Below are 15,416 nucleotides of genomic sequence, written 5' to 3'. Positions count from 1 at the left end.
GTATGCTGCAAAGGTCATAACTGTGAAAAATGGTCATAAGTCACATTTGTCAGTGCTATTGTAACTGAATGGTCATAGAATGAATTGTTGTAAGTTGAAGATTACCTGTAATGAGATTCACTCACACACACACACACACACACACACACACACACACACGTATATGAATATGTATATACCCAGAGTAACTTAACAATGTATGGTAAATTAACACCTGCCATGATTCACTTAACAACTCTAGCAAGAAAAGTCATACACTGGAGCAAAACTCACTTAAGAAATGTCTCACTTAGCAACAACTATTTTGGGCTCAATTGTGACTGTAGGTTGAGGACTACCTATAATTAATTTTTTGAAATAGTACAATGTAGTAATAGGTATGATTGCCTTTTTCATTAAGCCAAATAAAATCCAATTAAATTTTTACATTTGAAGGAAAAGGGTCTTGTGGCGATCGAAAAATGTTGACACTGCCATGTAGAAGATTTTCTGAAAGAAGCCTTGGCTCAGATGACATTCCTGGCCCAGTGAACTTCAGAACCACCACTCTAACTCTCAACACATTTTTTAAACAGGTACAGTACGCTGTTGGGAAGTTCTTCCACATGAGTAATTCCAAGGGCCACTCATTCCTTGTTGTGGTAGTATAAAGGGGTTCTAAGTACTGGTCTGTCCATATTGCTACTATTGTCCTGATTTATAGACTTCTAACTTTTGTAAAAATAGATTGATAAGGTAGAACAGAGGTCCCCTGGGTTCCAGAGATCAATTCTATGGAGAGAGGTTTTTCCATTTCATGGATGGGCTTCGTTTGTTTGCATGGACCGGTTGCTGGCATACCGGGCCCAGTGCTAGTCCACGGACTGGGGTTTGGGGACCCCTGTTCTAGAATGTTGGCTAATCAGAAATTGGGCAAAGTTTTTTGATGAGGATGAGGATGATTCCTAATTGGCAAAAATATATGAGAGTCTATGGTCATCTCTAGATTAGTGGTCCTGCCTTTCACAGAATAAATCGATTACATGGGGAAAAAATAAGCTTTGGTTATACTGTTATAGTCAGCAAGGAATACTGCCCAAATATAGCACAAATTTACCTAACTTTCTAAAAAGTATAATAAAACCTTGATTGATTAATGTTATGATGGACTGCAGAGGCCAGTACTTTGAAAGATTATAATCTGGAATATAAAAGGAGAAAATGATAAAGGATGGAAAGAAGGTGGACTATGTTGTGGAGTTGGTGAATACATTCAGGAAAGGGAAGGGAGGATACAGATTAAATAATCAGAGATGATTGCAAAAATGTGAATTACTGTGGTATCATCTAAATGGTTGTCAGTACATATGAAAGTAGAAATTAGGTTGCATTAGGTTGGCAGAAAGTTGCAAATGGTGATCATGTGACTGTGTGATCCTAACAATGGCAACTGGACTGCTGGAACTGCCATTGTAGTTCAGCACAGTCATGTGATTTCATATATTATGATTGTGTCACTAAGTGATGGAATTCCTGGTACCAATTACCATTGGTAAGCAAGCACTATCTGTACATAAATATCTGGACTGTGGAGCAACCTAATTGGTATTTGTGGGCATCTACTCAGAAAAAAAGACTATTTAAAAACATGGTTTAAACATACTTTTTTTCATCCAAATGTGTAAAAAAGAATGAAATTTAATGTAAAAATGTGATTGAATTGTTCATTATAAATGTTTAAGAAAATTAGTGAAGCACAAAAAGTTAATGAAAAGTTCTGAATTTGGGAAAAATTACTTTTTTAAGCCCTGTCAAGAATAGATTTTGGAAAAAAGGATATAGAAAGAAAGGAAAGAAGTAAAAGAAAGCAGAGTAGAAGTAAAACGAGTTCAGGAAGAGAAAATGCGTGTCCTCTATGAAAAATTATTAAAAGATAAATTTATTTTTCAATACAGTACAATAAATGGAAACCAGAAACAAGGAAAGCGACACTGTCAATAAATTTAAGTCATATGATATGTTTTTATATGTAGTTAATTACAAATAAAGATGCAAATTAGTTTTCAGCAGATCATATTCAATATCTTGCTCTTTCCAGGAAGGAGACAGGCTTAGTGATGAAGACTTATTCAAGTTTTTAGCTGACTACAAAAGGTCTTCGTTGCAGAGAAGAACAAAATCTATACCAGGTATGCTTAATATTAATATTAGATACTCATACTTTATAATGGCCAAATCTCACCTATATTTGAATAACCATTTTCCCCAAGAAAAACAATGGCTTATTTATTAAATTTCCTCTGCTCAAATGCTTAATATGAGCAATGTAAGAAGCCAACAAGCAAAGGTAAGGATGAGCTTTTTGCCTGGCCCAATTGGGTTGTTTCCATTAATAACCTCTGGCCAGGTTTCCTATAAAATATCATTCAAAATTTGCTGTAATATGACTTACCACCACAGAACATTTTATTCTCTGGCCTTGAAAGAGCTAATTACGTTATTGGGAAAATTGAGGACACAGAATTCCAAAATGATTTGAGTCCTGTCACAAACATCTACTGACCTTAAGAAGATACCCAGAGATGCTTTCTTGCAAATAGTTTTAAGTTTACTTATTCTGAATAATATTAGGAATTCTGTAAAGCTCAGTTTAATAGAGCTCTCTTGGCACTTTTAGATAATAGATGTAACGATACCCCTCAAGATAATATGTCATTTAAATCTAGAAAGGTTGAATTGATTAAACATGATGTTTGCATGTTTTATTCACGTGATCTTGATAGAATTCAGATCACATGAAGTGTTAATATCATTTTATAATGCCTTGATAAGACCACACTTGGAATACTGCATCCAGGTTTGATTGCCACGATGTAAAAAAGATGTTGAGACTTTAGAAAGAATGCAGAGCAAAGCAACAAAGTTGACTAGGGGACTGGAGGCTATAACATATAAAGAATGGTTGCTGGAATCAGATGTCTAGTTTAATGAAAAGAAGGACTAGGGGAGACATGATAGCAGTGTTCCAAAATCTGAGGGGTTGCTACAAAGAAGAGGGAGTGAAGCTATTCTCAAAAGGACAAGAAGCAATGGGTGAAAACTAATCAAGGAGAGAAGTAACCTAGAACTAAGAGATTTCCTGACAGATAGAAGAATTAATCAGTGGAACAACTTGCCTCCAGAAGTTGTGAATGCCCCAACACTGGAAGATTTTAAGAAGAGATTGGACAGCTATTTGTCTGAAATGGTATAGAATTTTCTGCCTGAGCAGGAGGTTGGACTAGAAGAGCTCTAAGGTCCCCTCCAACTCTGTTATTCTGTTCTGTTTATTCTGATTTTAAGTCAAGCTTAATTCAGCCCTCAGTGATAATAAAAACACATACCAGGCCATTTCATATATATAAATAACTTTTATATTAAACATTTTCTGCATATGTAGTCACATAATTTTGCGTTTTAGCAAAAGGAACTTGCTGGACTATGGCATTTTTTTAATGACTGAGGTGAAGTAAATTGCAATGTTTTTAAGTTTGGTTTATGTGGTTTGCATTTTTGTGTGACTCTGACTTAAGACCATAATAAACGACTTCTATATCAGCCAAAACCAATATTAGTTCTGCATTTTCTTTCTCAGTGTAGCCAAATGGATGTTTTGGGGATGCTTATACTGTAAGTAGGTGCTGAAGATGTAACCCCCTCCTTATTATCCAGCAACTAGTATTTAGATACACACTGCCTCCATCCTAGAGATAGCACTGAGTGGTCAATGACTTGTTCTTTGTGATTTTATCTAATCTCTTTTAAAGATATCCAGGTGTCTTTGTCTTGTAGTAGTGAAGACATTGGACCCTTATAATGGAGAATTCCCATGAGGAGTCTTGCCTTCCCCAAGGGGCTTCTCTTAGACACATTTCTCTTAGAGTAAACATGCCCTCCTATTACAGATTAACACATCCTGGCCATATTTACCCTGAGATTTTTCTGTTCTTTCCCGCTTAGATGGAAGGGATGAACCTGTTCTCATACACTTGTGCTCATATGAATTTTAATGCAAGCTAAATATTCTGTGAAGGGTCAAATAACAAGCTTTTGTTCTGTCAGATGACTTGGGATATATACTGGTACATTCTAGGCCATATGTGAACCAGGCTTGTTAGATTAGGAATTTTCTTATGGCTTTTGTACTTTTAATGTACCACATCACTTTTACTAATTTTTCTAAGGTTTGCTTAAATTGGAGATATCCCCTGCATCAGAAGGCCTCAACTGTTGTCTCAGCCCAGAACTGTTACAAGTAAAACCATTAACTGAGAATCGCAGCCGTATTCATAAAGAGATTTTGGAGTTTCCAGTACGAGAAGTCTATGTGCCCTATACTGTATATAGGTAAGATATCTTACTGAATTAGGAGACTCGGGTATAAATCAAAACAGATGGAAATAGTTTTGTTATCTGGATTTTCATGAATAAATCAGATTATTGAAAACATGTTTTGTCTGTATTTACCTTGGAAAATAGAAAAAACAGCTGCTAGAGAACTATTGTAACGATACCGGTAATTATTTTGTATTTTTTCTGCAGCTTTCCCTTCATAGGTACCTTTGACATCAATAGCTAACACTATTTTTTCCATGGTAGAAACTAGACTGTGGAACAGCTTGCCTCTAGAACTGAGGCTGGCCTTCCCATGACAGTTTCTGTTTTACCCATTCAGAGTTCTCTAAATTAGAGTTTTTATGATGGTGTGTTTGATGGTTAGTATAAATTTTACTATGTAAGAATTTTTCTAGGTTGCTTCAGCTACAGTAATTGGAGTCTTCTACACTGTACATGTTAAAATAAATACAGAAACAAATATATACATAACAGGAACTGGCAAGGAAGAGCTTTTTATTGGTTCTCTAAATTATTATGCTTCTTTTACCCTACTAATTGGGATATTATGAGAGATTCTTTTCTGTATCTTCCAAGGTATTGAGGAAGGTAACGGAAGAAAGGGAATTCTAAATGGTGGTCTGATTATTATGGAATAATATCACACTGAAGTTTAGTTACTTCTTGTGTTTAAGCAGCAAAGATTGTTGTTTATTTTTCAAATGTTCGAAAAAAGTGTGCCCCTTTTAATCAGTTCAAAATAAAAGTATAATGCTTTTTCACAGAATTGTTTCTGTCGCTTTTACTGTTTGGCTTTCTAGGCTTTCAACTTACGATTTAAGCAGTATTTATAAGTTGAAATTCTTTTGTTCTTTTATTCAGAGCAGCAGCCAATTAGCCATGCTGTTTCCTAGGATTTCCTATTCCTCTTCTCCCCCAGAATTACACAGAACGATTTCTGAATATGCTTAGCCCTGATTGGATTGCTCTCATTAAAATGAAAAGAAAAACCATTCTGCACGAGTACTTCTATAGATTTGTAGTTTTCTTAAATTCACTGATTCTACTGAATCCTGCTCTGACCACTTAGTCATTGTGGTCAAGGCTTGGTTGGAAAGCAGAAAGTACTTTTCCTGAAACATAGATAATGGGAAATGACAAAAATGGTAAATTAGAACTCAGTCTATATTCCCTTTACCAACTTTGGAAATGGCTGTAGTCTCAGTAGCTATGGCATGATTTGGGTCTGTGCCAAGTAGTCCCTCCTGGTCCTTCCTCTTTCTGTTTCCTGCTGAAATTCAGTGGAAAATAAAAATAAAAACCAAGATCTAGTCTGAAGGGATCTTTTTTAAAAATTTATCCTAAGCCATTATTTTTCCTAGCTAGAAAAAACATACAGGGAGTCTTCGGTAGCTATATCCTTCACTACGTCATGAAATGAAAGTTAGCAGAGCAGGAAGAAATGGAAGAACCAGCAATATCAGAATTATACTAGTCTGCTTTAGGAGTTTAGGAAATAATTCAGAAAGTTCTTTAGAAATGCTCTAGAAATAGAGACTTGAATAGGCTTACTCATTTCCTAATAAATATGTATCTGTGCGCGCATGTGCGTGCGTCAGGGGTGGGTTCCTACCAGTTCGCACCAGTTCAGTAGAACCGGTTCGTCAAATCTACTGAACCGGTTAGAAGAGGTTCCACCAGAAAGCAGGCCACACTTACAGAAGAGGTTCCAAAAATTTTGGAAACCCACCACTGACACACACACACACACACACACAGACTCACACAGAAAGAGAAAGAGAAAGAAAGGTAGAAAGAAATAAAGAAAAAAGAAAAAAGAAAGAAAAAGTGAGAGAGAGATGAAAGAAAAAAAGGAAAAAAGGGACAGAGAGACAAAAGGAAGGAAAGAGAGAGAGAGAGAGAGCAATAGCAATAGCAGATAGAGGAAAACACATGGCCAGCAAGCCACTCCCACCAGGTCACATGGCCAGCAAGCCACTCCCACAAAGGAGACCACACCCACAGAGTAGGTTCGAATTTTTTTTGAAACCCACCACTGGTGTGCGTGTATGTATGTATGTATGTATGTATGTATATGTGTGTGTTTGATATACATTTATATATATTACATATAATAAAGAGAAAGTCAAGGTTTTGTTTACTGTAGTTAATAAAATATCATGAATAATTATGTTCAATATTTTATGCATCAAAAACTACCTGCAGGGTTGATGCAAGTTTAAACAGGTAAAAATTCACACAAACACCTTTCTGAAACAGGTTAAGAAATAACCTTGGTTTTAAAAGAAGAGCAAGGAAATGGGGATTTTGGGAGTTTGCTGTCCATTTTAATTGTTTTGAGGCTTATGTTGTGAGAATGACTTGTGAAACAGCAAGCGAGCGATCGAGGATCAGGCAGCCTTTGAATTGTTGTTCTCTCTCTAAATATTCAATTTAACTGTACCTTTCACTGCCACTTTTAACTTAGAACAATCACTTCCAGCTGCATTTGAGACTTTGCACACATATTCCGCAGAATCAGTTTTAGTAACTGCTTGAATTTCTAAGAGAGCTGTTCTATTTGCCAAACTGAAGCTGCATTTATCAGGGGATCTAAGCCAGTGTTTCTCAACCTTGGCAACTTGAAGATGTCTGGACTTCAACTCCCAGAATTCCCCAGCCAGCGAATGCCAAGTTGCCAAGGTTGAGAAACACTGATCTAAGCTCTCTCCCAGCTTTGAACAACTGGATCTTAATGGGCTACATAGCAAGCAAGTTGCAGGATCTTGCAATCATCTATTGTCACTGGTTTAAGAGGTCAATCAAATACTGGAGGCTTTTTAGGTTCTGAAATGTGATAACATTAAGAAGGCAAGAGGAGGAAACTAGTTAGATTATCATTCATCTTAAATTTTTTAAAAAGTACATATCAAGATAAGAACAACATGATGCAATGAATTAATTCCATTTTCTCAGTACAATGTTTTTATAGGAAAAATAATTTTCTGTTTGGTATCATATGGAATTCTGATATTTGAGCATGTTTTAAGATGATATACAAAATGTTTGAGATGCAATATCCACTACCTATCTTTTATGCTAAATGTAACATGAATATTGTCAAGATGAAGGTCATTTTAAATGTGGAAAAAAATCATAGATGGATGAATACTTCTAGCTGGATCATAGATGGGAGACAGTGAAATGAATGTACATTTTATTGGCATACTTTTATCTATAGATGCAGATGCTGGTGAGTCATAAAAAATGCAAATATGTATGTATGTATGTAGGAATTCTGGGAGTTGAAGTCCACAAGTCTTAAAGCTGTCAAGTTTGCACACCCCTGGGTTTTTTTTTTCTAAAGGCTTAGGGTGCAAGGGTCTTGTAACTTGACAGCTTTAAGACTTGCGTGCTTCATATGCCAGAGTTTCTGAGCCAACATTTTGGTTGTTAAGCAAGAACATTGTTAAGTGAGTTTCACCACATTTTGCATGTTGGCCACACCCACCCAGTCACATGGCTGGCAAGCCACTCCCACCCACTCACATGGCCGGCAAGCCACTCCCACAAAACAGACCATTCTAAAATATTTTGAAACCCATCACTGGAGCTTCTGTATGCATGTATTTCAATAATATTTTCTTTCAAATGTGGAGATTATTCAAGAAACCGTCTACCTTCAGAAACAAAACTATAAGCAATGTTGTGCTTGATCTCTTCAAATGGAGGAGTTGCCCTATTTTTTTGCCCTCTCTGCTTCAGAGCAAGAAAGAAGGCATGCAATAAGACCAAATATTTTTGGAAAGGGATTACAAGGAATGGTGGCGAATTAATTCTGTAGTTCCACTTTATATCTCTTTAAACAAATCACTTTACAATTTCATTTTTAAGTAAGAAGATAAAGACAGTACCTCAAAAAATACATTAAATATCTATATGCTCAAGAAATATTTCCTGGTATGCAGCCAGAACTGACTTTGTCTCTTACTCTTTTATTTGTACCTCTAGGAAAAAAAATGTTCTTTATTGAATTGAAATAAAATCTGACCACTTTTTTCTATCATATTCTACTTAACATAATTCACCTCATAAGAAATAAAACATTCATATGTGACCTGCTTGTTTATTGCAGTACTTTCAGCTGAGTCATCATTTCTGACATACTGTAATATATAATAAGGAAGTCATGAGAATTATGGTGTGTTGCAGGGGTGGGTTTCTCGCCCTGTTCCAACCGGTTCGGTTGGAACGGGGCCGGCGGCGTCCTCGTGCACGCGCGCAGCGCACGCATGCGTACTAGCGTCTGTGCGATGCTCCAGCTGCTCCTGGAGGATCGCGCAGGCGCTGTATGCGTCCTGCGCATGCGTGGAAGCGCAGAACTCGTCAAAGCCGGGTAAGGAACGCGGGCGGGCGGGCGGGCCCTTCGCCGTTCCCGGAAGTTACTTACTTCCGGGTTCGCCGACCAACCGGTTCGTGGGGACCATCGCGAACCGGTTGAAACCCACCCCTGGTGTGTTGGTAACTGTGTGAGAACCTGTATACCTAACTGTATTAGAAAATGTTTCCCATTTATCAAGTATAGTTTTAACATATTTATTATTATCATGGCCACCGACCTAAATAAATCCTAATTTAAGAATAGTCTATCCCTGGTTTTTTAAGATTTTTTTGTAAAATGAGAGATGAGGTGGGTGAGATGTAAATGCAAAGTGAATGGCCCTTCTAAGAGCCTTTGTTTTCTCTTGATTTGGTGGAACTGAACTTTAATATTCTGCTCATGAGGAGAAGCGTCAAATTTTTTGGAGTTAAAACAATGGATCTGGTTTCAATCAGATGACTACCTTATTAAAATATTTCATTGCAAATGTCAAAGAATATCCTCTATCACTTGCATACCTACACTCTAAAGTATTTTATGATTTTTTTTCCTTTCTGGAAAGGGGGATTCATTAATTTTTAAAATAAAATTGCTTCAGAATTGCAGTCTTTTCCCCCTCAATTACCAGATACGTTACATGCTTTGAACTTTAGTTTCTTTAGCATCAGTAGCATTTACAGGACAAGGTTTTGTCAAAATTGTCAAGAAGGCGGATACAATGTCCCAGTCTTAACCATGTACTGTATGTATGTATGCGTGTATGTATGTATGTATGTATGTATGTATGTATGTATGTATGTATATCTCTTGCATTCAAAAGAGAATGAGTTTTGCGTTGTGATGCTCTGTCCATCATCTTGTCAATTTTGTGTCCCCCCACAAAATACCTTTTTTCTACATCTTTTTTTTTGCCTTTGATAGTTTGGTTTCTAAAATAATTTGGAGACGAACGTATACTTTCACTTGCTTGATAATCCAGGAACAAACCAAAATTCATTACAAAGGTTTTTTTCATCCTTGTACTTGGAGACAAATGTTTATTTTGGCTTTCTAAAAGGGATAATCTAAAAGAAAATGGTGCATTTCTTTGTCTTAAAAAAAGTGAAATCCACTTTCAGGATTTTTATACATTAGTATTTCTCTGGGGAAAAAAGTATTGCTGATGAGTAAAAGGAAAGTGAAACTAGTATAAACTTAATTAAAATCATCATCATCATCATCATCATCATCATCATCATTATCATCATCCTTCTCTCCCCCCAGAAATCTTCTTTATGTGTATCCACAGCGGTTGAATTTTGTAAATCGCTTGGCTTCAGGACGAAACATTACCATTAAAATTCAATATATGTGTGGAGAAAATCCTTCTTGTGCAATGCCGGTAAGAAAGTCCTTCGTTCTTTTGTCTGTTCAGTTTGTGCAGAATTATTCAGATCTGTTTTTCATACAAATTTCTCATACATTGGCTCTTCTCTGTAACAAATGCTTCCAATTATCTTTGGATAAAACCAAACTTTTCCAGATTGTTGGCACTCTTTCACTTAGATTTTTTTTCAGCCTGGCAAGCATCAGCAAGGCCCTGGAGATTTCTCTCTTGACTGCATGGTGCAATTCTGGAAGCAGACACTTTATTTCCAGAGGCCAAATTGCGTTCTGCTGTCCAGAATTGTAATTGTGCACAATGGGTGATAGGCGTATGGGGAGCAGACCCAAGCATTGCGGGGTCCTGAAGTGGGGAATATGCGGGGGAAATGTTGCAGCAGTCACAACTTCAAAACAGGGTTGTATGTAGCTATTGGAGAGCTTATCGTAACTTTGAATAGCCATTAAGTGACTGGTCATATGTCAAGGATTACCTGTACGATCAAAGAATAAAAATTAGCTATGCTCTGATAATTTATTTGCTAAAGCATTATTTTAATCAATTTTGGTTATAATTTCCATTTAACAGCTAGCTATAGAGTAAAATGCTCAGTTTCACTTGATTGAAACTTTGTTTTACATACACATAAACAAACATACATCCCAGGAGCTATTCACATTTATTTTACAGCCAGGTTGACCAGCTTTTTGCCACTAACAGTTGAGATTTTGTGGCCAACTTTCAGTTATATAATCCTAGCGGATATCTGGGGACTGCAAAACATGGGTTGATGAAACATTGTTGTGTCATCAGCAATTCAGTCATGTCCAACCCTCGACCACTTTATGGATCAGCATTCTCCGTGCCCCTCTGTCTCCTTAAGATGCACCAAGGTCATCTCAGTATCATCTTTTATAGTGTCCAGTAAATGGCTGCTAGACACTATAAAAGATATATAAAACATAAAAGATGTATATAAAAATAAGACACTTGATGAAGCAGGGGCAATACATGCCTATTCCTTTCTAAGAAGATAGATATTGACTGTTTTACAATCTGCCAATTTAAAATACTGTATTTTCATATCACCAGTTAAAGAAATGACAACATAACAAATCTATTTTATGATTTTATATTTTAAAATAATGGTTGCATGACTTCAACATTATCAGAAATAAAAACAATATTGCCAATTTAAAATAATTGATATATTCTCCCCCCCGCCAAAAAATATCTATGGATCATGGTAACTTTTTACTTTGCTTCATTTAATGACTTATATTTTGCTGCCTAGGTCATATTTGGAAAATCTACAGGTCCAGAGTTCATACAGGAGATTTACACTCCTGTAACCTATCATAACAAGTAAGATCATTAATATTACCATCTGTATCCTTAGGTCCAAATATACAGTATTGGCATAACAATGAACAGTTATAAATTCTGGGTGAAAAAAAGAGCTAAACCATTTTCATTAAATGTGTTTATATTCAGTAATTAAAACAATTACTGTGCATTTATTGTCTTGAAACAACAACAAAACCCTGAACAAGGAATTGAAAAAAATAAAACGTGAAAAGTTAAGACATAGTGTTTCATATTACTTAAGAATAGCATTATAATTTGTACAGTATCATCAGGAATTGACCATACTTTCTTTTTGTCTCCCATATAAGTATGAATTTCCTTAAGCAGAGTTTTACTTAACATTGGATGTAATTATGTCAATTGTCGCTAGGGCCAGAACTGTCAATTTTGGATTTTAAAATGTAGGAATAATTACCATGTTAATATCGTCATTAATTCAATATTTAATTACGATTAAACCTAGCAGGACAAAATTTGCTTTCCCATTATTGCAACATAAACCTATGCTGGTTTTGGTCTACACCAGGGGTGTCAAACTCAAGGCCAAGGGGGCCAACCTGGAAATATCAAAGAACTGGTCTGTGGTGCCTTTGCTGGCCAAAATGGGCCACAGGGAGGCCGCATGAATGCACTCACAGCCCGTTTTCAGCCTACCCTGCCTCCTGCAGACCTCTGCCAGCCAAAAATGGACCCTGTGAGGTCCCCGTGCAGCCCATTTTTGGCTGGCAGTGTTGCTGGTGGCTGGGGAAACAAAAAACAGGCCATGTGGGGGCCTCATGGGGCCTCCATGTGGCCTGTTTTTGGCCAGTGGAGTGCTGTTGGAAGACTGGATTGGACTGGATTACAATTATGTGGCCTCAAGTAGATAGATGATCTAGATAGAAAACAATCAACATCTTATGTTAATTAATACTACAGTTTAATGCCAGATTTTACATACTGTAGGTCTATTTAATCTACAATCAACAATCTATAATTGACTGCCAATTCTATTTACTATCCTGGAAATTTACCTCTGCTGTTAGATCTTGTATTATCATGTTATTTATGCTATTGCATTTTTATTATTAGTTGAATAATAAAAATACAATAGTATAAATAGCTTTTCTGCCTAGAAAAGCAATTTACTATAAACAATGGGGTATACATTTAGAAATAAAAAGTTTAGTGGAATATGAAGAATAAGTAATAAATGTTTGCCAATAATATCTGGTAGAAGAGATAGGTAAATGGTTATAGTAAAAAACTTTGGAAAGAAAGAAGGAGAAAAATGCATCTTGAGCCTGTGTCAAATGCCCACCCCAGCTACACCCACCATGACCACACCCACCCCTGGCCACATACCACACACCCACCAGCCCTAGGAGGTCAAACACGACCCTGATGCAGCCCTCAATGAAATTGAACTTGACACCCCTGGTTTACACTGATCAAAGGAATCACATATTGGTAAACAACATATTGGTAAACAATTTTATATTTTGCATATATAAATATAAATTTCATTTTCTTCTGGACTTGTAGCAGCAATTCCTTGGTCTTTTCTTCAAGATCTATAAATTCTATTAGACTTCCTATTTCTTTTCATTATTTATGATCTCTGTGACAGATTCATACTATCACAAATCTTATGATATGCTATACACTAAAACTAATAAATAGGTAAAGAAACTTGCAGTTCTTTAAAGAAGGCTGTATGTTTGCTACTTACATATCAATACAAGTATAGCGATACAGATATAGATATCTTTTTGTTTTAAAAAATACAGGTGTCCCGATTTTTATGAAGAAGTGAAAATTAAACTACCCGCTAAACTGACAGAAAAACACCATCTGTTGTTCACATTTTACCACATCAGCTGTCAGTCAAAACAAGGAGCTTCTGTAGAAACTCTCCTGGGTTATTCAGTAAGTCAGTTTTGGTTCCTTGGAAAAATGATTTTTTTCATTATTTCTGGCAACTGAAAATACTGTAAAATTTCATTTGAGTTTAGATTGATTCCTGGTGAGTTCATGGACACATGCATGTAATTTTTCTTAGCAACAGTGTAAAAATTGTCATTATTTTCTTGGCAAATGTACAAAAATAATTTGCCATTGCCTTTTTTCTAATCTAGCCTACTCCCTGGGGTTTTATGGTGTCGCCCTCCAGGTGGCCCAATCCTGCTTGACTTTTAGAACCAGACATAAACTTGGTGAAGTACTGTCACATGCTGAGGCCCTTCTGTCCACTATACAGAAGCAAAATGTCAAAGAAGCATGCGCGAAACATAAATTGTATTGTACTACTCAATGTGCAACAGAAGCAAGCAATGGTTTGTCACTTGTGTTGCATATTTATTGCACAAATCTGTAATCTATCTATTTGTCAAAGTAAAACTTGACACATTTTGCAAGCATCAGTTTAACATTTATGGGTCTATATTGCACACTTTTCATAAATGTCAGTGAAGTAACCTTTTGCACAAAAAACAACACTGAGCTTTGTATCACCTTAAGGACTAACAAATGTATTATTGTAAATGCTTTAGTGGTTCATAGTTCACTTCATCAAATACCTATATGGGGTTTCTTATATATTGTATGCCTTCTGTGCATTACATTTATTGCATAAGTACATCCATAGCAAAATATTGCATGTGGTGTTTCATGGATGTTTCACATCACAGCAATATTTATATGTAATATCATGTTTTGTGTGTCAGTCAAGGTTTTATGCAGGAATTTTAACTTAAATTCTGTTTGAAGGTATTTATTTTACCACAGATCATCTATATATCTCATAATTTGCACCATATATAACATCCATGGGATGTATATCATATACATTTATTATATGCACGATAATACATCTCTGCCACTTAGGCTAGGATTGGACTAGATGAGGGAAAGTGAAAATTCTGGTACAAAAGCATATAACTGGCCATGGGATCTTCTCCATACATTATGCTGGATTTTTGAAAAGCTTGATTTGGGGTGTGACTGGGTGTTCAGAAAATCAGTAGTTTTATAGAGGGGCAGTTTGGTGGCAGAAATGCCAGTAATTGTATTTGAATGCCAATGATGAAACTGATAGACCTTAAAGGTCTTTGCAAGAACGAATGTGGCAAGAAAAGATTTCAGTTGATTTCTAATCCATTTTCTTGGAATGTGATTAAGCCTTATCAATCGTTCATGCAATAACGATATAACTCTCTTTCTCTCATCATTTGTTTCAGTGGCTGCCAATTCTGTTAAATGATCGGCTCCAAACAGGACATTATTGCCTGCCTGTTGCTTTGGATAAACTGCCTGCCAACTATTCAATGCACTCAGCAGAGGTAATGAGGAAAAGCACCAAGAATCATTTTGCCCAAGGAAAAGGACACAGTTAACATTTTTCTCTTAATATTATAACATTTGCCTTCCTTAAATGGAAGAACATATACAGAGACGTGCAATTTAAAGACACAAAGATATATTGTAGAATAGTGGTTCTCAATTATTTTTTTCTTATAATCTGTGCATATTGAGAACTTTTTAAATGGGTTATAGCTATCAATATTTACTATATTAGAAATTAAAATGGAGAATTTTGAAAATATGTATGTAATTGTTTTTGATTCAACCACCATCCTGGGGTTCCCCAAGACTACACATTTTGAGAACCACTATCTCATAATATTTAAATAACATAGAATTATTGGAATAGAATCTGATTCTATAATGTGAAAGGTGAAGAGTTTTATTTACAGCCATTGTAAATTCCAGTAATGAACTGAGTATTTATTTTGAATAAAATACATAAAAACATTTAGTGGTAATTCTCCATTTGGGTCATTTGATTACATGTTTAGATGTTTTTGAATTATTCATTTGTTCCTTTAGGCTGATGCACTAGCCTCAGATCATTATAGTAAGGAACAATGATGGAAATTGACTTATTTTTTGAGAAAAATATTTTGAAAGGGT

At 35.9% G+C, this 15,416-nt stretch overlaps 1 protein-coding gene across 5 annotated transcripts in view; it reads left to right on the top strand.

Moving 5' to 3' along the window:
• Positions 1–15,416, top strand: part of DOCK8 (dedicator of cytokinesis 8) — a 98,225-nt gene that overhangs the window by 36,095 nt on the left and 46,714 nt on the right. For all 5 annotated transcript variants that reach the window (XM_032212915.1, XM_032212914.1, XM_032212913.1 and 2 more), the window contains 7 exons: positions 436–575; positions 2,078–2,168; positions 4,203–4,365; positions 9,998–10,115; positions 11,392–11,462; positions 13,235–13,373; positions 14,684–14,785. In XM_032212915.1, the coding sequence (XP_032068806.1) occupies positions 436–575; positions 2,078–2,168; positions 4,203–4,365; positions 9,998–10,115; positions 11,392–11,462; positions 13,235–13,373; positions 14,684–14,785 (824 nt within the window). The remainder of the gene's footprint in view (positions 1–435; positions 576–2,077; positions 2,169–4,202; positions 4,366–9,997; positions 10,116–11,391; positions 11,463–13,234; positions 13,374–14,683; positions 14,786–15,416) is intronic.

Source organism: Thamnophis elegans, chromosome 3 (assembly GCF_009769535.1).
Source record: "Thamnophis elegans isolate rThaEle1 chromosome 3, rThaEle1.pri, whole genome shotgun sequence".
Taxonomy (NCBI): Eukaryota; Metazoa; Chordata; class Lepidosauria; order Squamata; family Colubridae; genus Thamnophis; species Thamnophis elegans.
The sequence above is the reverse complement of the archived record's forward strand: the minus strand, read 5'-3'. Positions and strand labels throughout refer to the sequence as shown.